The 26,123-nt window shown below is 43.8% G+C and overlaps 1 protein-coding gene across 1 annotated transcript in view; it reads right to left on the reverse strand.

The window, feature by feature from the left end:
- Positions 1–3,725: 3,725 nt before the first annotated feature.
- Positions 3,726–26,123, reverse strand: part of LOC142185477 (olfactory receptor 6F1-like) — a 30,150-nt gene continuing 7,752 nt past the window's right edge. The window contains exons 4-8 of the mRNA XM_075260908.1: positions 14,642–14,790; positions 14,003–14,088; positions 12,409–12,477; positions 8,958–9,041; positions 3,726–4,736 (exon numbers count right to left, since the gene is read on the reverse strand). Of these exons, the coding sequence (XP_075117009.1) occupies positions 3,726–4,736; positions 8,958–9,041; positions 12,409–12,477; positions 14,003–14,088; positions 14,642–14,790 (1,399 nt within the window). The remainder of the gene's footprint in view (positions 4,737–8,957; positions 9,042–12,408; positions 12,478–14,002; positions 14,089–14,641; positions 14,791–26,123) is intronic.

Consider the following 26,123-nt stretch of genomic DNA (forward strand, 5'->3'; position numbering starts at 1 on the left):
ACTTTAATGCAGTTGTATAGTAGTCTAGGAGATTTGCAAGTCCCAGCCCCTTAACCCCTTCCCGCCGACGGCATTTTTTGATTTTCGTTTTTCGTTTTTGACTCCCCTCCTTCTAAACCCCATAACTTTTTTATTTCTCCGCTCCCAGAGCCATATGAGGTCTTAATTTTTGCGGGACAAATTTTTCTTGATGATGCCACCATTAATTATTCTATATAATGTACTGGGAAGCAGGAAAAAAATTCAGAATGGGGTGGATTTGAAGAAAAAATGCATTTCTGCGACTTTCTTACGGGCTTTGGTTTTACGGCGTTCACTGTGCAGCCAAAATGACATGTCCCCTATATTCTGTGTTTCGGTACGGTTCCAAGGATACCAAATTTATATGGTTTTATTTACATTTTGACCCCTAAAAAAAATTCCAAAACTGTGTTGAAATTTTTTTTTTCTAAAAGTCGCCATATTCCGATGGCCGTAACTTTTTTATACGTAGGTGTACGGGGATGCATAGGGCGTCTTTTTTTGCGGGGCTGGGTGTACTTTTTAGTTCTACAATTTTCGGGAAATGTTATTGCTTTGATCACTTTTTATTCAAATTTTTATCAGAATCAAAACAGTGAAAAAAACGGCGGTTTGGCACTTTTGACTATTTTTCCTGCTACGGCGTTTACCGAACAGGAAAAATATTTGTATAGCTTTGTAGAGCGGGCGATTTCGGACGCGGGGATACCTAACATGTATATGTTTCACAGTTTTTAACTACTTTTATATGTGTTCTAGGGAAAGGGGGGTGATTTGAACTTTTAATTCTTTTTATATTTTTTTATATTTTTTTTTTACTTTTTTTTAAATTTTTTTTTTGCATTTATTAGACCCCCTAGGGGTGTTGAACCCCAGGGGGTCTGATCACTAATGCAATGCATTACAATGTTAATGCATTGCAATGCATTGCAAAAAATCATCATCTCTTTTGCAGGCTGCATAGACCAGCCTGCAAAAGAGAGGATTTGCAGACCGGCTGGGAGCCTTTAACAAGGCAACATGACGTCGGCCCTGGAGCATGCTCCAGGAGCCGGCGATCCCTGCCAAAATGGCGGCGCCTATGCGCCGCCGGGAAAATGGCGCCTCCGGCGCCTTTGACCGCAGCGCCGGAGGGGTTAATGCCTCCGATCGGAGGCATTAGAGCCGGTTGTCTACTGCTTAAAGCAGTAGACACCCGGCGGCTATGACAGCCGCCCGGCTCCCGGGCGGTCGCCATAGTTACAGACCCGACATGCGCCGTACTATTACGGCGCATGTCGGGAAGGGGTTAAGGGGGCTAATAAAATTGTGAAAAAAAAGTTATTAAAAGAAAAACCTAAAAATTCAAAATTACACCCCTTTTCCCTAAAACAACCAAAAAAAGTGTGCACCCCCATACACAGAAATATAAATAAGCTGCTAGTGTAAAAATATGGCAAGAACTATTTTTTTTTTTTTATAGATTTTTTTAGGTATTAGGAATTTGGTATCTCCAGAATCGTACCGACATTTCATTTTGGCTGCGCAGTGAAGGATCAAAAAACAAAGCCCGTAAGAAAGTCGCACAAAAGCCATTTTTTTCCCCAATTCCACCCATTCAGAATATTAAATAAGATAAGATAAGATAATCCTTTAATATTCCCACAGTGGGGAAATTTCAGTATGTTACAGCAGCATAGTAATACAGATACAGGATAATACACAGTAATATATTAGGGAAGTAGACACACATATACTGAGAAGAGAAGATATACTAGGAGTCCATAGCAGCTAAGCAGACAGAAGAGAAAGAAGGAAGACTTCATAATCATAATCATTAGTTCTCTGTGCGGAGTGATCTTCGCTTGGTCTGATGTAGATTATACAGCCTGGTTGTGGTTGGGAGGAAGGACCTGCGATAGCGCTCCTTCTCACACTTGGGGTAAAGCAGACGGTCACTGACAGTGCTGCTAAGTGCTATCAAGGTCCCATACATGGGGTGGGATTTGTTCGCCCGCATGAAGCTGATACAGACAGTATCCTTCTGTCAACCACCACCTGTATTGGGTCCAGGGGGCTCCCCAGGACAGAGCTGGCCCTTCTGATCAGCCTGTCAAGTCTATTTCTGTCCCTGGTAGATATACTGCTCCCCCAGCAGGCCACACCGAAAAAGATGGCACCATTCAACAAAGTTCCAGTTTAAGTCTCTGTATTCCCTATCGTCGCCATCAGTGATAAGGCCTACTATAGCAGAGTCATCGGAGTACTTCTGTAGGTAACAGCTGGATGAGTTGTTCCTAAAGTCAGCAGTGTACAGTGTGAAGAGAAATGGGGCAAGAACTGTACCTTGTGGTGCCCCCGTACTACAGATCAGTGTCAGACACATTGTCCTGGGCTCTCACATACTGAGGGCGGCTTGTGACGTAGTCTAGAATCCAGTTGGACAGGTGATGGTCCACTCCGCCAAGGTTCAGCTTCTCCCTCAGTAGCCCTGGCTGAATGGTGTTGAACGCACTGGAGAAATCAAAGAACATTATTCTCACAGTGTTCCCGGGTTTCTCCAGATGAGAGAGAGCTCTGTGAAGAAGGTGGATGATGGCGTCATCTACCCCAATGCCCGGCCGATAGGCAAACTGGAGGGGGTCCAGAGCGGAGCTCACTAGGAGGCGTAGGTGTGTCAGGACCAGTCTCTCTAGGACCTTCATCAGGTGGGATGTCAGTGCTACAGGTCGATATTATTATGAAGTTTAATTTGTCCCACAAACTCATATGGCTCTGTGAACGGGAAAGATACCCTAATTTATAGGATTTAGAAGGCAGGGAGTCAAAAACAAAAAATCAAAAAATGTCTGCAGCGAGAAGGCTTTTAACACCTCTTCTCAAGACTAAACAAATGTAACTTCTTGAGGCTGAATCCTGACGTTGCGAAAATGTAGCGTTTGTGTTGAGTTGGTAATGCCGCTGAAAACAAAAAAGAAATTCTACAAAGTGAAACTGCAAAATCGCATTAAAAAATGCTGTGGAACAAAATGGGATGCGTCTATGACGCGTTTTTTTTAGCTTTGCTTCGCAACGTGGGGCTCCGTCCTTAATCTCTTCTCATAACTAAAGTAAAAAAAAAATTTAATAGCATTAAATTTGCCGGCAAGTCAAAAGTTGTTAGAGAGTTCATTTACTCTTCAAGACAAAATTAACAAAATCAAGTAGCAATGGTTACAATAGAGAGCAAAGGAAGTTTCGTTACCTTTACCTGTCCAGAAGTTTTGTTGTAATTTATTTCGGCAGTTTCTGTTTCTTTCAGGTCCTCTGGCCGCCATTTTCTTCCCAATTCGGTTGACAGGACTGACACAAACCTTATTGGAAATTTCTGATCCTTAAACAACTTCTTGCAGTAAAATTTCAAAATTTTAGATCAGACATTGAAAGTTGAAAGTAAAATGAAGGCAAAGACAGGAACCAAGAGGTAACATTTCTATACATACATTACTATTAGGACAATAAGCATATAAAATAACAAAAATAATTTCGATTTCTAATTTTATGTTGGCATCTTCATCAGGGTTAGCAAATAAATAGGAATTTGTAATAATTTTCTAATGAGAATTACTGAATAAACAATTTCATTTTTTAAATATTTTCATTCATTTGACTCAGTGAAGGAAAATAAGACCTACTGATAATAATAAATAATAAATTAATAAGGAAAAGACATGGATCACCGGAGTCTAGACATTTACTTTATTTAATACAATTTTATTGACATTAATATTTTCCACCAGGGCCAGCTTGCCGGCCACCATTCTTTGGCCTATTTTTATCACAGCTTCCGTTACTTCTTGGTTCCTTAAAGTATAGATGATGGGATTCAGAAGAGGGGTCACTATGGAAGGAACGACAGAGACGACCTTGTTCAAGTGAAGGAAGTTTCCTTTGGACGGTCTGATAAACATGAAAATAATTGTACCATAAAAGAGAATAACCACAAACAAATGGGAGGCAAATGTAGAAAATCCCTTTCGCCTCCCCGAAGCAGTAGGACACTTAATGATTGTCCGGGTGATACACATGTAGGATATGACAATAAGAAGGAGACAACCGACAGATACCAAAAATGTTGTGTAAACAAATACATTCTCTGCCCCTGATGTGTTAGAACAAGAGAGTTGAAGCAATGGGGCAAAATCACAATAATAGTGATCGATTTTATTACTCTCACAATACAAGAGACTTGAGATATGCAAAGATGGGCCAATCACGACTATAAAGCCACAAACCCATGACCCTATTATGAGTACTGTACAAATATTGGGGCTCATGATGAGTAAATACCGCAGAGGATTACATATGGCCACATACCTATCATACGCCATTACTGTCAGGAGAAACATTTCGGTGGCACCAAGAGAAAAATGGAAATAAAATTGTGCCATGCAACCAGCGAAGGAAATCGACTTCTTTTTTGTTTTAAGAGCCCATATTAATCTGGGCACGGTGACTGATGGGTACCAAAGCTCAAGAAAGGAGAGACAACCGATGAAGAAGTACATGGGCTTGTGAAGACGTTTCTCAGCTTTTACTATGACAATGATGAAGAAATTGGCTACAATGGTGGCCGTATATACAGCCGATATAAGAAGGAAGAGGCAATATCTTGTCCTCTCTGGAACAGAAAATCCAATTAGAATAAATTCAGTTACAACAGTCTGGTTATTCTGAAGGCTTCTCAGCATGTCAATCTATAAAAGTAAACATAAATTAGAACAATTATGGGGCACATTAGATACATAGTTTCTTAGATATGTCCACTAAAAGGAGGGTGTCACCAAAACGCACCATATGAGACCAGCCCCATATATATCATATTTAGTGTCGCCTGGATCAAACAGTGTCTTCCCCTTCATCTGTTGCCCAGATATTGATGGTTTTGTCAATAGACAAATGATCATCTATAGAGCAATGAGGACATTGTCTTTGCTCCACAACCTATCTCGAAACAGTTCTGCCTCATTAAATGGTAAACCTTGTATATTATTAGTAAATGTAGTTATTTTTGGAATGTTATCCTAGTAAATGGTGTCACATAGGACATTCCATAGTTCTCATGCTTTAAAGGCATTCTATCATTAGAATCTCTTTTTCTACAAAGAACACATTGGAATAGACTTTATATAGACTATTCTTCGCCTACCTTTATTATTCTGATCCACACCGCCGTTTCAGTGAATTTTCTTTTTTCTTCTATACAGTGTTGGCCAAAAGTATTGGCACCCCTGCAATTCTGTCAGATAATACTCAGTTTCTTCCAGAAAATGATTGCAATCACAAATTCTTTGGTATTATTATCTTCATTTAATTTTCTTCAATGGAAAACCACAAAAAGAAATGTCAAAAAGCCAAATTGGATATAATTCAACACCAAACATAAAAAAGGGGGTGGACAAAAGTATTGGCACTGTTTGAAAAATCATGTGATGCTTCCCTAATTTGTGTAATTAACAGCACCTGTTACTTACCTGAGGCACCTAACAGGTGGTGGCAATAACTAAATCACACTTGCAGCCAGTTGAAATGGATTAAAGTTGACTCAACCTCTGTCCTGTGTCCTTGTGTGTACCACATTGAGCATGGAGAAAAGAAAGAAGACCAAAGAACTGTCTGTGGACTTGAGAAGCAAAATTGTGAGGAAGCATGAGCAATCTCAAGGCTACAAGTCCATCTCCAAAGACCTGAATGTTCCTGTGTCTACCGTGCGCAGTGTCATCAAGAAGTAAAGCCGATGGCACTGTGGCTAACCTCCCTAACCTGGACGGAAAAGAAAAATTGACGAGAAATTTCAATGCAAGATTGTGTGGATGGTGGATAAAGAAGCTTGACTAACATCCAAACAAGTTCAAGCTGCCCTGCAGTCCGAGGGTCAACAGTGTCAACCCGTACTATCCATCAGCATCTGAATGAAAAGGGACTGTATGGTAGGATACCCAGGAAGACCCCACTTCTTACCCAGAGACATAAAAAAGCCAGGCTGGAGTTTGCCAAAACTTACCTGAGAAAGCCAAAAATGTTTTGGAAGAATGTTCTCTGGTCAGATGAGACAAAAGTAGGAAAAGGCATCAACATAGAGTTTACAGGAAAGAAAAGAGGCCTTCAAAGAAAAGAAGACGCCCCCTACAGTCAAACATGGCGGAGGTTCCCTGATGTTTTGGGGTTGCTTTGCTGCCTCTGGCACTGGACTGCTTGACCGTGTGCATGGCATTATGAAGTCTGAAGACGACCAACACATTGTGCAGCATAATGTAGGGCCCAGTGTGAGAAAGCCGGGTCTCCCTCAGAGGTCATGGGTCTTCCAGCAGGACAATGACCCAAAACACACTTCAGGTCAGCACTAGAAAATGGTTTGAGAGAAAGCACTGGAGACTTCTAAAGTGGCCAACAATGAGACCAGACCTGAATCCCATAGAACACCTGTGGGGGAGAGATCTCTTGATGGCAGTTTGGAGAAGGCCCCCTTCACATCTCAGGGACCTGGAGCAGTTTGCCAAAGAAGAATGGTCTAAAATTCCAGCAGAGCCTTGTAAGAAACTCATTGCTGGTTACCGGAAGCGGTTGTGCGCAGTTATTTTGTCTAAAGGTTGTGCTACCAAGTATTAGGCTGAGGGGGCCAATACTTTTGTCCGGCCCATTTTTGAAATTTTGTGTAAAATGATCAATGATTTGACTTTTTTTTCATTCTCTTTTGTGTTTTTTCATTGCAAGCAAAATAAATGAAGATACCAAAGAGTTTGTGCTTGCAATCATTTTCTGGAAGAAACTGAGTATTATCTGACAGAATTACAGGGGTGCCAATACTTTCGGCCAACACTGTAAGTCTTCAGAAAGCACAGTGCTCTCTGAAGACTCTCCATCAATGTCTCTGTCTTCTTCTCCCGACACCTCTTTGCTGTATCATCAGCCGCGTCAACACTGCACATGTGAGTTTGCCCATTTTCCTGTGGCTGAACAGACACTCGTGTAAGAGGCCACAGGAGAATAGCCCAACCCACATGCACAGTCGGCTCTGCTGGCAGATGACACGGCCTATGATGGGGCAAAGAGGCATTGGGAGAAGACAGAGGCTTTTTTCTGGAGAGTCTTCAGAGGGAATGGATAAGGTTATTGTTTCTTATTATTGTAGTTTTAGGTTTATAGTATTAGACACACTTTTTAAGGATGATATTGTACATTTATATACAAGCATACAATGTCAAAATGTAAGTTTATGTGCAGAGAGAATTACATAAGAATATTGTTATATAATATTAATAGATTATTTGTGTATTGGTGTTAGCAATTCAATAGATTGTGGAATTATAAATGTAAGTGACATATACAGTAAACCTGTGAGAACTCACCATGCTTGGTCTCATTGACCGGATATCTGCTGCATCTCCTCAACAGAGTTTCATCAAAGAGAAGATGGAGACTCATTGTCTGGTTTTTAAATACATTTTTGAACTTTTTCTTTTTTTTCACATCTTAGCATTTTAATTAATCCCAGGGCTGATTGTGAGAAATTAGGGAATACACAGAAAAGTCAACCCGCTGCCAGAAACTAATAATAAAACTAACGTATATTCAGTTCTGTTACTGAACTTTAAGGTACACTAAATACAATGTCTACCAGCATAGCAATAAAACATGTAAAGTTTAGAGCAAAACAAAGTACACCCTCTTTGAATCCTATGACTTTACCTATCCGAACACAATTTAAAAAAAATTATCTGGCCCTTGGAAGGTCTAAAAATTAGAAAAATAAAACAACAAATAGGATTGTGTTATTTAAAACTGGGCCAAAATAAAGAAACAGTGTGTGAAAAACTAAGTACACCTTTACTTCTTCCATAGAAATTAGTAGAGTAATAAACAGTCAATAGCAAATGTGATTAAATCTCTAAAAACAGAAGTTTGGATAGTTTACTGGTCTGGATTGTTCAGGTGCCAAGGAGGAAAGACATCAGCAATGATCTTAGAGAAGCAATTGTTGCTTCATATTATCACAAGAAGGAACATTTCTAAACAATTGTACACTGATAAGAGTATTCACAAATTGAAAGAACAATGACAATCCCAGCAAATTTACCCCAAGGTAAGACCTTGCAATGCTCAGCGAAATAGTGAATAACCCAACAGCTACATCTAAAGCTCTACAGGTCAGAGTTAGCATCTTTAATTAATTTGTAAATTGATTCTTTTAGGTCCAAAAAATCTCCCAAATACTATAAATAATAGTGACATGGGCCTCCAGCATCTTAGCCACAGTACAAAACTATAGAAACAGCTTAGACGTCTTTTTACTAAAGTGTTGTAGTGGCAAGTTAAGAAGGTAGACTACCAGATCTAGCAGGACCACCTGGAGAAAAAGTGCATCAGTCGTGGCCTTAATTTTCCTCCAATAAGGGCCGATTAGGGGACAGGTCGATAACATGTGGGACATAGTACCCATCTTTGAAAGGCAGTAAGGTTTATTTTATTATACTGTTTTTCTTAATATTCAGAACAGGCCAAAACCTGTTTTCACCAGACTTTGTGTCCCTGTCTCTGATTGTTTGGGTCTGCACTGCTGCTACTAACAAGCAATTCTCTCGCAATTCTCGCCGCAAAATCACGGCCGCAAAATAGCGCCACGTATACGATCCCTGCTCCCATTGAAATCAATGGAAGCGTATACGGCCCGCAAAAGCTCCCACGGCATCTACGTGCCAAATTACGAACCAAAAGACATCGTGTGAACCCAGCCTAACATGGCCCCTTATATTCTTTAGGCCCTCTTATATAAATGATCTCTCCCCAATAATAAAGCCCCCTAATGACCCTTATAACATATAAAATGAGGCCTTTATATTCTTTCAGTCCCCTTATATAAATAATCTCCCCCTTAAAGGAGTATTTCAACTGCACCCCCCAAAAAAATTTATACTTACCTGACTACAATCCCTTGCTGCACCGGAGCTGCTGCTGTCTCTCTTCTCTGCTTCCTGAAAAGCCGCTGAGAGCAGACAGGACTTCTGCAGGAGGAGCAAAGCTAAGACATCAATGCACCGTCCTGGGCGCAGATGTCTTGTTTGTGGTCTTGATACCCTGTTAGTCAGAAAACTTGTAGTGGCTTGCAGCTTACAGAGTGGTAAAGCAGAAAGCTCAATGCTTCCTGCTCTACCATGCATATTAACTGTATTGGTATCTTCAGACACCGATAAAGTTGAAAAATTGAGTTTATGGCTGCCATGTGGTGGGTCCTCCACTAGCTACGCCACTGCCACTAGAACTGATCTTTTTGGGGAAATTAATAACCCTTTTTCAGGTTTATACAGGGAGTATACTTGAAAGTGTAAATGACTACATTGAAATTAATGGATTTCTAGATCGTCCATGAAAAATGCAGATGGCACATGTACGTTATATGTGAATGTGTGAATAATTCATTAAGAACAGAATCTCCTGAGTTCTCCTTATGTTGGTAGGGATGGTAGCACAGCAAGTAGTCTTCAATTACCAGCTCAGAGGCAACTAAGAATTAGAAAGGGGCTAAAGAAGGAACAACTGTTAAAGAAGAGCTTTACCTGAAATTTATTGCAAAGTGTAGATATTCACAGTCCAGTCATATTTATAACTATATATAACATCGCCATTAAATAACCAATCGCAGAAGGCACGTGTCATCAGCCATCTGGGTGCACTCATCATTGTGGAAGGCACGATGGATCAACATAAGTATGCATCTATCCTTGCGGACCATGTTCACCCCTACATGCGAATTGTTTTTCCTCAGGATGATGGCATCTACCAGCAGGACAATGCGCCGTGTCATAAAGCTCACAGTGTACATGCGTAGTTCGAGGAGGACCAGGATGAGTTTACCGTTCTCCCTTGGCCAGCAAATTTCCTGGACTTGAACCCAATCGAGAATCTGTGGGACCACCTCGATCGGGTTATTCGTGGCATGGATGCTCAACCACGTAACCTAGTGCAGCTGGCCATGGCACTGGAATCGGCATGGCTCAACATCCCAGTGAACATTATCACAACATCCCCCTCTTCCTGCACGTCTCGCAGCGGTCCGCTCTGCGAAAGGTGGTTATTCTGGATTTTGACAGGTGGTCACATTAATGTGAATGGACTGTGTACACTAAAGTGGCCATCCATATTAGAACTGCAGAGGTCTATACCTGGGACTCCTGCAGAACTCTGGTACTGAGGCATTGCGGCCCTCGCCCTGCTGCTCACTCACAAACTGTTGCAAACATAAACTTCAGTGGGTCAGTGCTGCAGTACCTATATTCAATGCTACAGTTTGTATGGTGAGTGAGCAGTGTCAGAGATCTGTGGTGGTCCCAGGTCTTGGACCGCCTCAGATCTAATATTGATGATCTATCCTAATGTTAGTCCATCAATTTGAGAAAATGGTTTAAGGGAGCCTTCACATGGAGTTACGCTCCACTCTTTCTGAACGTAAAACTCGTTCAGAATGAGCGCGTAAAAAACAGATCCCATTGATTTCTATGGGTGCCGGCATACGTGCGCTACCCATTGAAATCATTGGGAGGCTTTTTAACCTATTGCTTTCAATGTGATACGCGCATATGCCGGCACCCATAGAAATCAATGGGATCTGTTTTTTACGTACTCATTCTGAACGAGTTTTACGTTCAGATTGAGCGGAGCGTAACTCCGTGTGAAGGCTCCCTTACTCTATTACATCTTGCAATTTTACATGGACCACTGATCCTCATAATATGGCAACACTTCTTCTTCTGACTTCTCAGTAATCATCTCATTATTATCACAGGCAGGATTACAATGACAAGTAACACTTTTGTTATAAAGTTGAATGCAAACTTCAAAAATGCAAATCACCCCCGTTCCCTAGATCACATATAAAAATAAATAAATAAAAGTAAATATAAACAATTTCTGAAGCTGTCCGCTGAGACTGGTGTGACCATCTCCTGGGGTAGGCTATTCCACAGATTAAAAATTCTTACAGCAATATTGTGGGAGCTGACTTGTTCCTATGGCAACTGGAAACCTTCCGAAGGCTCTCAGGCCTGCCATAGGAATATGGCCAGCCTCAACAGTAACATAGTAAAGGGCCCATAGACTGTAATACAGTTGTATAGAAGTAGAAATGTAAATAGGCTACTGATGTCAAAATATGGCAGCTCCTTGAATTTTTTATTTTTTTTGCAAATTGAATTTTTTATAGGGTTCAGAACGTAAAAAATTTGGTATCTCCAGAATCATACCGACCCATAGAATACAAGTGACATGTCATTTTTTTGCACAGTGAATGCTGCAAAAAGAAAGCCCATAAGAAAGTCGTACAAAAGCAATTTTTTCCCAATTCCACCCATTCAGAATAGTAAATGATATCATTATGAGGTTCAATTTGTCCCACAAACTCATATGGCTCTAAGAAATTTTAAAAAAAGCCAACTAAATTATGGAGTTTAGAAGGTGGGGAGTCAAAAACAAGAATCAAAATATACCTGCAATGGGAAGGGGTTTTACCACCTCTTCTCAAGACTAAACAAATTTAACTTCTTTAGGCTGAATCCTGACGTTGCGGAAACTTAGTGTTTGTGTTGTGATGGTAATGCCGCTGCAAAAAAAAGAAATCTTAATCTCTGCTCATATATGAGGAAAAAATATTAATAGCACAAATATTGTCGGTAAGTTAAAAGTTATTAGAAAGATTAGTTACGTTTAGTAATCAAGTAACAATGGTTATAATAGAGAGCAATGGAAGTTTTGTTACCTTTTACCTGTCCATTAGTTTTGTTTCAATTTAGTTTGGCAGTTATACATTAGCACAATAATAATAATAATAATAATAATAATAATAATAATAATAATTATTATTATTATTATTATTATTATTATTATTATTATTATTAATTTATATAGCACCATTGATTCCATGGTGCTTTACATTTGGGGGTTACATACAATACATAAAATATACAGGTAGATATAATACTAACAATGACCGACTGGCACAGTGGGGTAGAGGGCCCTGCCCGCGAGGGCTTACAATCTATGAGGGAAGGGGGTAGAGACAGAAGGAGAGGGGGAGACTGTACAGATGGCGGTGCGGTGACAGTGTTATTGGAGGTTGTAGGCCTTCCTGAATAGGTGAGTCTTCAGCGCCTTCTTGAAGCCTGTGATTGTGGGGCTCAGTCTTATGTGGCGTGGTAAGGAGTTCCAGAGTATGGGGGATGCACGGGAGAAATCTTGGAGACGGTTGTGTGAGGAGCGGATGAGAGAAGAGCGGAGTAGGAGGTCATTGGAGGATCTGAGGTTACGTGTGGGCAGGTAGCGGGAGATTAGGTCAGAGATATATGGAGGGGACAGGTTGTGGATAAGCATATAAAATACCCAGATTTCTAATTTTATGTTGGCATCTTCATCAGGGTTAGCAAATAAATAGGAATTTTTAATAATGTTCTACGGAGAATTACTAAATAAAAGAGAATAACCACAAACAAATGGGAGGAAAATGTAAAAAATCCCTTACGTCTCCCCAAAGCAGTAGGACACTTAATGATTGTCCGGGTTATACACATGTAGGATATAATAGTAAGAAGAAAACAACTCACAAATACAAAAAATGTTGTGTAAAAAAATAGAATCTCTGCCCCATATTCCAAAGACATACTGATGGGGAAAAAAATGTTCATTGTGAGCTCTATGTGGGGCTCACAATCTACATTAAAAAAATAAATAAATAATTAATACAAATGATCAGTGATACATGACAAATCAATGGAACCCCACTGATCAGATATTTGAAGAGGACCACAGCATTTATGTAAGCATTGTGACTCCTTCTTTGTTTACATTGTATTGTTAATTTCATAGCGGCCATGCAGCCTCATCCTATACATTTCTATAGGACAAGGCATCACATCAAATAGACCGTATATAAATGAGGACAGCATGCAATGTAAAGAGTGAATGGGTCACCATATCTGAACATGCGCCATGGCCCTTCCACACAGCTGATTGGTGGAGGTTCATAACCCCTGATCTCTTATTGATGACCTATCCTGAGGATTGATCATCAATAAAATGAGCTGGAAATCCCCGATAGTAAAGTCCAAGTGCTCCTTAATTTAATACTGCCCAATTTCCCCCTTATAGTATGCCCCCTGAGATAAATACTGCCCCCCATTAATACTGTCGCTACATATGCCCCAGGTTTGTCATGTATTGGGAAATCTCAGCACAGCTGACAGAGTTTGAACTCATCACTGGCCCATAATAAGAGTACATATCCCAAGGGGACCAAATAGACTGGGAGGCCTCCACCTTGATATTGAGAGTGGCAGTGAGGTATTCCAGACTCCTGACATCCTTAATACAGGCCACTAGTGCAGGGCCCGTGGGAGAGCCACCAGGATCTTAGCCACAGTACAAAATTATAGAAACAGCTTAGACGTCTTTTTACTAAAGTGTTGTTGTGGCAAATTAAGAAGGTAGACTACCAGATCTAGCAGGACCCCCTGGAGAAAAAGTGCATCAGTCATGGCCTCATGTTTCCTCCAATAAGGGCCGATTAGGGGACAGTTCGATAACATGGTGTACATAGTACCCACCTTTGAAAGGCAGTAAAGTTTACTTTATTATACTGTTTTTCTTAATAAATAGAACAGATGAAAACCTGTTTTCACCAGACTTTGTGTCCCTGTCTCTGACTGTTTGGGTCTGCAATGCTGCTAAGAAGCAATTTTCCCAATATAATATAATATATATATATATATATATATATATATATATATATATATATATATATATATATTACCGCAGCCCCTTATATTCTTTATCATGCTCCCTACTGGTCCTTATATACATAAAATGCAGCCACAGATGTTCTTTCTGCCCATTTATATAAATGATCTCCCCCATAGGAGTAATGGCCCCTAATATGCCCTTTATTTCATCTCCACCCCCAAAAAGAAGTTATACTTACCTGACTGCAATCCCTTGCTGCACTGGAGCTACTGCTGTCTCTCCTTTCTGCTTGCTGAATAGCCACCGTGAGCGCAGATGGGATTTCTGCATGAAGCCCGTAAGAAAGTTACACAAACCAGTTTGTCTCCAATTCCCCCCATTCCCCACTTTTTCCCAATTTGGCTGACATTTGCTGGAATGACACAAACCTTGATGGCAATTTCTGATCCATGAACAATTTCTTGCTCCAAAATTTTCACAATTTTGGATCAGACAATTTACCCAATATCACTGCTATGTTCTGGGTGTATAATAAATTTAAAGTAAAATGAAGGCATAGGCATGAACCAAGAGGTAACATTTCTATAAATACAAAACAATTATGACAATGAGCATATAAAATACTAACAACAATTCAGATTATTTAAAAAAAAAAAATTAAAAAATGAATTTGTAATAATGTTCTACTGAGAATTACTAAATATAAAATTTGAACAATTCTTGATATTTTTAATAATTTGGCTATCAGTGAAGAAAAATATAAGTGACATGGTGATAATTCTAAATAGTAAATTAATAAGGAAACAACATGGATCATTAGACATTTACTTTAATATAATTTTATTGACGTTAATATTTTCTACCAAGTCCAACTTGCCGGCCACCATTCTTTGGCCTATTTTTATCACAGCTTCCGTTACTTCTTGGTTCCTTAAAGTATAGATGATGGGATTCAGAAGAGGGGTCACTATGGAAGGGACAACAGAGACGACCTTGTTAAGGTGAGGGAAGTCACCTTTGGCCGGTCTGATAAACATGAAAATAATTGTACCATAAAAGAGAATAACCACAAACAAATGGGAGGCAAAGGTAGAAAATCCCTTTCGCCTCCCCGAAGCAGTAGGACACTTAATGATTGTCCGGGTGATACACATGTAGGATATAATAGTAAGAAGAAAACAACTCACAGATACAAAAAATGTTGTGTAAAAAAATAGAATCTCTGCCCCTGATGTGTCCGAACAGGAGAGTCGCAGTAATGGGGCAAAATCACAATAATAGTGATCAATTTTATTACCCTCACAATACAAGAGACTTGAGAGCTGCAAACATGAGTCAATCACGACTATAAAGCCACAAACCCATGACCCTATTATGAGTACAGCACAAGTATTGGGGCTCATGATGAGTAAATACCGCAGAGGATTACATATGGCCACATACCTATCATACGCCATTACTGTCAGGAGAAACATTTCGGTTGTACCAAGAGAAAAATGAAAATAAAATTGTGCCATGCAACCAGCGAAGGAAATTGACCTCTTCTTTGTTTTAAGAGCCCATATTAATCTGGGCACGGTGACTGATGGGTACTAGAGATGAGCGAACAGTGTTCTATCGAACTCATGTTCGATCGGATATTAGGCTGTTCGGCATGTTCGAATCGAATCGAACACCGCGTGGTAAAGTGCGCCATTACTCGATTCCCCTCCCACCTTCCCTGGCGCCTTTTTTGCTCCAATAACAGCGCAGGGTAGGTGGGACAGGAACTACGACACCGGTGACGTTGAAAAAAGTAGGCAAAACCCATTGGCTGCCGAATACATGTGACCTCTAATTTAAAAGAACAGCGCCGCCCAGGTTCGCGTCATTCTGAGCTTGCAATTCACCGAGGACGGAGGTTTCCGTCCAGCTAGCTAGGGCTTAGATTCTGGGTAGGCAGGGACAGGCTAGGATAGGAAGGAGAAGACAACCAACAGCTCTTGTAAGAGCTAAATTCCAGGGAGAAGCTTGTCAGTGTAACGTGGCACTGACGGGCTCAATCGCCGCAACCCAGCTTTCCCAGGATCCTGAATGGAATACACTGTCAGTGTATTCCCGTATACCCGATATATACCCCGATACCCGTTCCAACGGTGTGCCCCCCCACCTTCACCCCAGAAATACCCTGCAAGTCCCCTAGCAATAGAATTGGGGCTATATACACCCACAATTTTTACTACTGGTATACAGTGCCATTGTCTGACTGGGAATTCAAAGAATATATTGGGAATACAAATACCCTCATTTCTTGCTACTGCCATATAGTGCCAGTGTCTGACTGGGAATTCAAAGAATATATTGGGGTTACGTGCACCCACAATTTTTACTACTGGTATACAGTGCCATTGTCTGACTGGGAATTCAAAGAATATATTGGGAATACAAATACCCTCATTTCTTGCTACTGCCATATAGTGCCAGTTTCTGACTGGTAATTCAAAGAATATATTGGGGTTACGTGCACCCACAATTTTTACTACTGGTATACAGTGCCATTGTCTGACTGGGAATTCAAAGAATATATTGGGAATACAAATACCCTCATTTCTTGCTACTGCCATATAGTGCCAGTGTCTGACTGGGAATTCAAAGAATATATTGGGGTTACGTGCACCCACAATTTTTACTACTGGTATACAGTGCCATTGTCTGACTGGGAATTCAAAGAATATATTGGGAATACAAATACCCTCATTTCTTGCTACTGCCATATAGTGCCAGTGTCTGACTGGGAATTCAAAGAATATATTGGGGTTACGTGCACCCACAATTTTTACTACTGGTATACAGTGCCATTGTCTGACTGGGAATTCAAAGAATATATTGGGGTTATAAATACCCTCATTTCTTGCTACTGCCATATAGTGCCAGTTTCTGACTGGTAATTCAAAGAATATATTGGGGTTACGTGCACCCACAATTTTTACTACTGGTATACAGTGCCATTGTCTGACTGGGAATTCAAAGAGTATATTGGGAATACAAATACCCTCATTTCTTGCTACTGCCATATAGTGCCAGTTTCTGACTGGTAATTCAAAGAATATATTGGGGTTACGTGCACCCACAATTTTTACTACTGGTATACAGTGCCATTGTCTGACTGGGAATTCAAAGAATATATTGGGGTTATAAATACCCTCATTTCTTGCTACTGCCATATAGTGCCAGTTTCTGACTGGTAATTCAAAGAATATATTGGGGTTACGTGCACCCACAATTTTTACTACTGGTATACAGTGCCATTGTCTGACTGGGAATTCAAAGAGTATATTGGGAATACAAATACCCTCATTTCTTGCTACTGCCATATAGTGCCAGTTTCTGACTGGGAATTCAAAGAATATATTGGGGTTACGTGCACCCACAATTTTTACTACTGGTATACAGTGCCATTGTCTGACTGGGAATTCAAAGAATATATTGGGGTTATAAATACCCTCATTTCTTGCTACTGCCATATAGTGCCAGTTTCTGACTGGTAATTCAAAGAATATATTGGGGTTACGTGCACCCACAATTTTTACTACTGGTATACAGTGCCATTGTCTGACTGGGAATTCAAAGAGTATATTGGGAATACAAATACCCTCATTTCTTGCTACTGCCATATAGTGCCAGTTTCTGACTGGGAATTCAAAGAATATATTGGGGTTACGTGCACCCACAATTTTTACTACTGGTATACAGTGCCATTGTCTGACTGGGAATTCAAAGAATATATTGGGGTTACGTGCACCCACAATTTTTACTACTGGTATACAGTGCCATTGTCTGACTGGGAATTCAAAGAGTATATTGGGAATACAAATACCCTCATTTCTTGCTACTGCCATATAGTGCCAGTTTCTGACTGGGAATTCAAAGAATATATTGGGGTTACGTGCACCCACAATTTTTACTACTGGTATACAGTGCCATTGTCTGACTGGGAATTCAAAGAATATATTGGGGTTATAAATACCCTCATTTCTTGCTACTGCCATATAGTGCCAGTTTCTGACTGGTAATTCAAAGAATATATTGGGGTTACGTGCACCCACAATTTTTACTACTGGTATACAGTGCCATTGTCTGACTGGGAATTCAAAGAGTATATTGGGAATACAAATACCCTCATTTCTTGCTACTGCCATATAGTGCCAGTTTCTGACTGGGAATTCAAAGAATATATTGGGGTTACGTGCACCCACAATTTTTACTACTGGTATACAGTGCCATTGTCTGACTGGGAATTCAAAGAATATATTGGGGTTATAAATACCCTCATTTCTTGCTACTGCCATATAGTGCCAGTTTCTGACTGGTAATTCAAAGAATATATTGGGGTTACGTGCACCCACAATTTTTACTACTGGTATACAGTGCCATTGTCTGACTGGGAATTCAAAGAGTATATTGGGAATACAAATACCCTCATTTCTTGCTACTGCCATATAGTGCCAGTTTCTGACTGGGAATTCAAAGAATATATTGGGGTTACGTGCACCCACAATTTTTACTACTGGTATACAGTGCCATTGTCTGACTGGGAATTTAAAGAGTATATTGGGAATACAAATACCCTCATTTCTTGCTACTGCCATATAGTGCCAGTGTCTGACTGGGAATTCAAAGAATATATTGGGGTTACGTGCACCCACAATTTTTACTACTGGTATACAGTGCCATTGTCTGACTGGGAATTTAAAGAGTATATTGGGAATACAAATACCCTCATTTCTTGCTACTGCCATATAGTGCCAGTTTCTGACTGGGAATTCAAAGAATATATTGGGGTTACGTGCACCCACAATTTTTACTACTGGTATACAGTGCCATTGTCTGACTGGGAATTCAAAGAATATATTGGGGTTATAAATACCCTCATTTCTTGCTACTGCCATATAGTGCCAGTTTCTGACTGGTAATTCAAAGAATATATTGGGGTTACGTGCACCCACAATTTTTACTACTGGTATACAGTGCCATTGTCTGACTGGGAATTCAAAGAGTATATTGGGAATACAAATACCCTCATTTCTTGCTACTGCCATATAGTGCCAGTTTCTGACTGGGAATTCAAAGAATATATTGGGGTTACGTGCACCCACAATTTTTACTACTGGTATACAGTGCCATTGTCTGACTGGGAATTTAAAGAGTATATTGGGAATACAAATACCCTCATTTCTTGCTACTGCCATATAGTGCCAGTGTCTGACTGGGAATTCAAAGAATATATTGGGGTTACGTGCACCCACAATTTTTACTACTGGTATACAGTGCCAATTTCTAACTAGGAATTCAAAATGCGCAAGGCTCCCGGAAAGGGACGTGGACGAGGCCGTGGGCGAGGTCGGGGGAATGGTTCTGGGGAGCAAGGTAGCAGTGAAGCCACAGGGCGTCCCGTGCCTACTCCTGTGGGGCAGCAAGCATTGCGCCACTCCACAGTGCCAGGGTTGCTTGCCACATTAACTAAACTGCAGGGTACAAACCTTAGTAGGCCCGAGAACCAGGAACAGGTCTTGCAATGGCTGTCAGAGAACGCTTACAGCACATTGTCCAGCAGCCAGTCAGACTCTGCCTCCTCTCCTCCTATTACCCAACAGTCTTGTCTTCCTTCCTCCCAAAATTCCGAAGCTTTACAGAACAATAACCCAAACTGTCCCTGCTCCCCAGAGCTGTTCTCCGCTCCTTTCATTGTCCCTCAACCTGCCTCTCCACGTCACGATTCCACGAACCTAACAGAGGAGCATCTGTGTCCAGATGCTCAAACACTAGAGTCTCCTCCATCTCCGTTCGATTTGGTGGTGGATGACCAGCAACCCACCCTCATCGACGATGATGTGACGCAGTTGCCGTCAGGGCATCCAGTTGACCGGCGCATTGTGCGGGAGGAGGAGATGAGACAGGAGTTGGAAGAGGAAGTGGTGGATGATGAGGACACTGACCCGACCTGGACAGGGGGGATGTCAAGCGGGGAAAGTAGTGTGGATGTTGAGGCAGGTGCAGCACCAAAAAGGGTAGCTAGAGGCAGAGGCAGAGGTCAGCAGCTTAGGCGAAGCCAGGCCACACCCGGAATCTCCCAAGATGTTCCAGTTCGTACCCAGCCCCGAAAAACTCCCACCTCGAGGGCACGTTTCTCGAAGGTGTGGAGTTTTTTCAAGGAATGCGCCGAGGACAGATATAGTGTTGTCTGCACAATTTGCCTCTCGAAATTGATTAGGGGCTCTGAGAAGAGCAACCTGTCCACCACTTCAATGCGCCGTCATTTGGAATCCAAGCACTGGAATCAGTGGCAGGCAGCAACGGCAGGACAAAGGCCGCCTGCCGTTCACGCCACTGCCACTGCCTCTGCCACTGCCTCTGCCTCTGCCACTGCCACTGCTGACTGTGCTGGCGATGCACTCCAGAGGACGAGCCAGGACACCACTTCATCTGCCTCCGCCACTTTGTTGACTTCTACCTCATCCTCCCCTGGTCCTGTCTTATCTCCTTCTCCTGCACCATCAAAGGCACCATCAGGCGTTTCTTTACAACAACCCACCATCTCTCAGACATTGGAGCGGCGGCAGAAATACACTGCTAACCACCCACACGCGCAAGCCTTGAACGCCAACATCGCTAAACTGCTGGCCCAGGAGATGTTGGCGTTCCGGCTTGTTGAAACTCCCGCCTTCCTGGACCTGATGGCAACTGCGGCACCTCGCTATGCCGTCCCTAGCCGTCACTACTTCTCCCGGTGTGCCGTCCCCGCCTTGCACCAGCACGTGTCACTCAACATCAGGCGGGCCCTTAGTTCCGCGCTTTGCACAAAGGTCCACTTGACCACCGACGCGTGGACAAGTGCATGCGGACAGGGACGCTACATTTCACTGACGGCACACTGGGTGAATGTAGTTGAGGCTGGGACTGCTTCCCAAACTGGCCCGGTGTACCTCGTCTCCCCGCCTAACATTCCTGGCAGGGACACGAGAAGAACACCCCCCTCCTCCTCCTCCTCTACCGCCTCCTCCTCCGCCACCGCCTCCTCCTCCGCCACCGCCTCCTCCTCCGCTGTTAGATTGACCCCAGCTACGAGTTGGAAACGTTGCAGCACTGGCGTTGGTAGACGTCAGCAGGCTGTGCTGAAGCTGATCAGCTTGGGGGACAGACAGCACACTGCCTCCGAGGTGAGGGATGCCCTCCTCGATGAGACGGCAATATGGTTTGAGCCGCTGCACCTGGGCCCAGGCATGGTCGTTTGTGATAACGGCCGGAACCTGGTAGCAGCTCTGGAGCTTGCCGGACTCCAACATGTTCCATGCCTGGCCCACGTCTTCAACCTAGTGGTGCAACGTTTCCTAAAGAGCTACCCCAATGTTCCAGAGCTACTGGTGAAAGTGCGGCGCATGTGCGCCCACTTTCGCAAGTCGACAGTAGCCGCTGCTAGCTTAAAATCTCTCCAGCAACGCCTGCATGTGCCACAACACCGGCTTTTGTGCGACGTCCCCACACGCTGGAGCTCAACGTTTCAGATGTTGAATAGAGTGGTTGAGCAGCAGAGACCTTTGATGGAATACCAGCTACAAAACCCTAGGGTGCCACAAAGTCAGCTGCCTCAGTTTCACATCCATGAGTGGCCATGGATGAGAGACCTTTGTGACATCCTACGGGTCTTTGAGGAGTCCACAAGGAGGGTGAGCTCTGAGGATGCGATGGTGAGCCTTACAATCCCGCTCTTGTGTGTTCTGAGAGAATCCCTGATTGACATCAGGGATAACTCAGATCACACAGAGGAGTTAGGGATAGCATCCGATCCGTCACAGCTGGAGAGTAGGTCCACACATCTGTCCGCTTCACTGCGTTTAATGGAGGAGGAGGAGGAGGAGGAGGAGGAAGAAGAGTTGTCCGATGATGTGATGGTGATACAGGAGGCTTCCGGGCAACTTCGAATCGTCCCATTGTTGCAGCGCGGATGGGTAGACATGGAGGATGAGGAGGAAATGGAGATTGAACTTTCCGGTGGGGCCAGAGGAGTCATGCCAACTAACACTGTGGCAGACATGGCTGAGTTCATGTTGGGGTGCTTTACAACCGACAAGCGTATTGTCAAAATCATGGAGGACAACCAGTACTGGATCTTTGCTATCCTTGACCCCCGGTATAAAAACAACATCTCGTCTTTTATTCCGGTAGAGGGGAGGGCCAATCGCATCAATGCTTGCCACAGGCAATTGGTGCAGAATATGATGGAGATGTTTCCAGCATGTGACGTTGGCGGCAGGGAGGGCAGTTCCTCCAGTAGGCAACCAAGTTCTCACCGGTCCACACAAACGAGGGGCACACTGTCTAAGGTCTGGGACACCTTGATGGCACCCCCTCGCCAAAGTGCCGCCACGGAGGGTCCTAGTGTCACCAGGCGTGAGAAGTATAGGCGCATGTTGCGGGAATACCTTTCCGACCACAGCCCTGTCCTCTCCGACCCCTCTGCGCCCTACACGTATTGGGTGTCGAAGTTGGACCTGTGGCTTGAACTTGCCCTATATGCCTTGGAGGTGCTGTCCTGTCCTGCCGCCAGCGTCCTATCTGAGAGGGTGTTCAGTGCAGCCGGTGGCATCATCACTGACAAGCGCACCTGTCTGTCAGCTGAGAGTGCCGACCGGCTCACTTTGATAAAAATGAACCACCACTGGATAGAGCCTTCATTTTTGTGCCCACCTGTGTAAAGCACCCCAACATGAAACTCCATGTCTGTACTCAACCTCTCCAATTCCTCCGCATCCTCATACTCATCCACCATAAGCGTTGCACAATTCTGCTAATACTAGGCTCCCTCCAACATGATTTCCCCCAACTCTGCTGGTTAGAGGCTCCCTCCACCCTGATTTCCACCAACTCTGCTGGTTAGAGGCTCCCTCCACCCTGCTTTCCCACAACTCTGCTGGTTAGAGGCTCCTTCCACCATGAATTTGCCAAAACTTGGCTGTTTAGAGGCTCCCTCCACCATGAATTGGTCCAAACTGGGCTGGTTAGAGGCTCCCTCCACCATTAATTGGTCCAAACTGGGCTGGTTAGAGGCTCCCTCCACCATGAATTTGCCCAAACTGGGCTGTTTAGAGGCTCCCTCCACCATGAATTTGCCCAAACTGGGCTGTTTAGAGGCTCCCTCCACCATGAATTGGTCCAAACTGGGTTTTTTAGAGGCTCCCTCCACCATGAATTGGTCCAAACTGGGCTGGTTAGAGGCTCCCTCCACCATGAATTGATCCAAACTGGGGTGGTTAGAGGCTCCCTCCACCATTAATTGGTCCAAACTGGGCTGGTTAGAGGCTCCCTCCACCATTAATTGGTCCAAACTGGGCTGGTTAGAGGCTCCCTCCACCATTAATTGGTCCAAACTGGGCTGGTTAGAGGCTCCCTCCACCATGAATTGGTCCAAACTGGGGTTTTTAGAGGCTCCCTCCACCATGAATTGGTCCAAACTTGGCTGTTTAGAGGCTCCCTCCACCATTAATTGGTCCAAACTGGGCTGGTTAGAGGCTCCCTCCACCATGAATTGGTCCAAACTGGGTTTTTTAGAGGCTCCCTCCACCATGAATTTGCCCAAACTGGGCTGTTTAGAGGCTCCCTCCACCATGAATTGGTCCAAACTGGGGTGGTTAGAGGCTCCCTCCACCATTAATTGGTCCAAACTGGGCTGGTTAGAGGCTCCCTCCACCATTAATTGGTCCAAACTGGGCTGGTTAGAGGCTCCCTCCACCATGAATTGGTCCAAACTGGGGTTTTTAGAGGCTCCCTCCACCATGAATTGGTCCAAACTTGGCTGTTTAGAGGCTCCCTCCACCATTAATTGGTCCAAACTGGGCTGGTTAGATGCTCCCTCCACCATGAATTGGTCCAAACTGGGTTTTTTAGAGGCTCCCTCCACCATGAATTTGCCCAAACTGGGCTGTTTAGAGGCTCCCTCCACCATGAATTGGTCCAAACTGGGTTTTTTAGAGGCTCCCTCCACCATGAATTGGTCCAAACTGGGCTGGTTAGAGGCTCCCTCCACCATGAATTGGTCCAAACTGGGGTGGTTAGAGGCTCCCTCCACCATGAATTGGTCCAAACTGGGCTGGTTAGAGGCTCCCTCCACCATTAATTGGTCCAAACTGGGCTGGTTAGAGGCTCCCTCCACCATTAATTGGTCCAAACTGGGCTGGTTAGAGGCTCCCTCCACCATGAATTTGCCCAAACTGGGCTGTTTAGAGGCTCCCTCCATCATGAATTTGCCCAAACTGGGCTGGTTAGAGGCTCCCTCCACCATGAATTGGTCCAAACGGGTTTTTAGAGGCTCCCTTCACCATGAATTGGTCCAAACTTGGCTGTTTAGAGGCTCCCTCCACCATGAATTGGTCCAAACTGGGGTGGTTAGAGGCTCCCTCCACCATTAATTGGTCCAAACTGGGCTGGTTAGAGGCTCCCTCCACCATTAATTGGTCCAAACTGGGCTGGTTAGAGGCTCCCTCCACCATGAATTGGTCCAAACTGGGGTTTTTAGAGGCTCCCTCCACCATGAATTGGTCCAAACTTGGCTGTTTAGAGGCTCCCTCCACCATTAATTGGTCCAAACTGGGCTGGTTAGAGGCTCCCTCCACCATGAATTGGTCCAAACTGGGTTTTTTAGAGGCTCCCTCCACCATGAATTTGCCCAAACTGGGCTGTTTAGAGGCTCCCTCCACCATGAATTGGTCCAAACTGGGTTTTTTAGAGGCTCCCTCCACCATGAATTGGTCCAAACTGGGCTGGTTAGAGGCTCCCTCCACCATGAATTGGTCCAAACTGGGGTGGTTAGAGGCTCCCTCCACCATTAATTGGTCCAAACTGGGCTGGTTAGAGGCTCCCTCCACCATTAATTGGTCCAAACTGGGCTGGTTAGAGGCTCCCTCCACCATTAATTGGTCCAAACTGGGCTGTTTAGAGGCTCCCTCCACCATGAATTTGCCCAAACTGGGCTGTTTAGAGGCTCCCTCCACCATGAATTTGCCCAAACTGGGCTGGTTAGAGGCTCCCTCCACCATGAATTGGTCCAAACGGGTTTTTAGAGGCTCCCTTCACCATGAATTGGTCCAAACTTGGCTGTTTAGAGGCTCCCTCCACCATGAATTGGTCCAAACTGGGGTGGTTAGAGGCTCCCTCCACCATTAATTGGTCCAAACTGGGCTGGTTAGAGGCTCCCTCCACCATTAATTGGTCCAAACTGGGCTGGTTAGAGGCTCCCTCCACCATGAATTGGTCCAAACTGGGGTTTTTAGAGGCTCCCTCCACCATGAATTGGTCCAAACTTGGCTGTTTAGAGGCTCCCTCCACCATTAATTGGTCCAAACTGGGCTGGTTAGAGGCTCCCTCCACCATGAATTGGTCCAAACTGGGTTTTTTAGAGGCTCCCTCCACCATGAATTTGCCCAAACTGGGCTGTTTAGAGGCTCCCTCCACCATGAATTGGTCCAAACTGGGTTTTTTAGAGGCTCCCTCCACCATGAATTGGTCCAAACTGGGCTGGTTAGAGGCTCCCTCCACCATGAATTGGTCCAAACTGGGGTGGTTAGAGGCTCCCTCCACCATTAATTGGTCCAAACTGGGCTGGTTAGAGGCTCCCTCCACCATGAATTGGTCCAAACTGGGCTGGTTAGAGGCTCCCTCCACCATTAATTGGTCCAAACTGGGCTGGTTAGAGGCTCCCTCCACCATGAATTTGCCCAAACTGGGCTGTTTAGAGGCTCCCTCCACCATGAATTTGCCCAAACTGGGCTGGTTAGAGGCTCCCTCCACCATGAATTGGTCCAAACTGGGGTTTTTAGAGGCTCCCTCCACCATGAATTGGTCCAAACTTGGCTGTTTAGAGGCTCCCTCCACCATTTATTGGTCCAAACTGGGCTGGTTAGAGGCTCCCTCCACCATGAATTGGTCCAAACTGGGTTTTTTAGAGGCTCCATCCACCATGAATTTGCCCAAACTGGGCTGTTTAGAGGCTCCCTCCACCATGAATTGGTCCAAACTGGGGTGGTTAGAGGCTCCCTCCACCATTAATTGGTCCAAACTGGGCTGGTTAGAGGCTCCCTCCACCATTAATTGGTCCAAACTGGGCTGGTTAGAGGCTCCCTCCACCATTAATTGGTCCAAACTGGGCTGGTTAGAGGCTCCCTCCACCATGAATTGGTCCAAACTGGGGTTTTTAGAGGCTCCCTCCACCATGAATTGGTCCAAACTTGGCTGTTTAGAGGCTCCCTCCACCATTAATTGGTCCAAACTGGGCTGGTTAGAGGCTCCCTCCACCATGAATTGGTCCAAACTGGGTTTTTTAGAGGCTC

The sequence above is a fragment of the Leptodactylus fuscus genome, chromosome 11 (genome assembly GCF_031893055.1).
Source record: "Leptodactylus fuscus isolate aLepFus1 chromosome 11, aLepFus1.hap2, whole genome shotgun sequence".
NCBI classification, from domain to species: Eukaryota; Metazoa; Chordata; class Amphibia; order Anura; family Leptodactylidae; genus Leptodactylus; species Leptodactylus fuscus.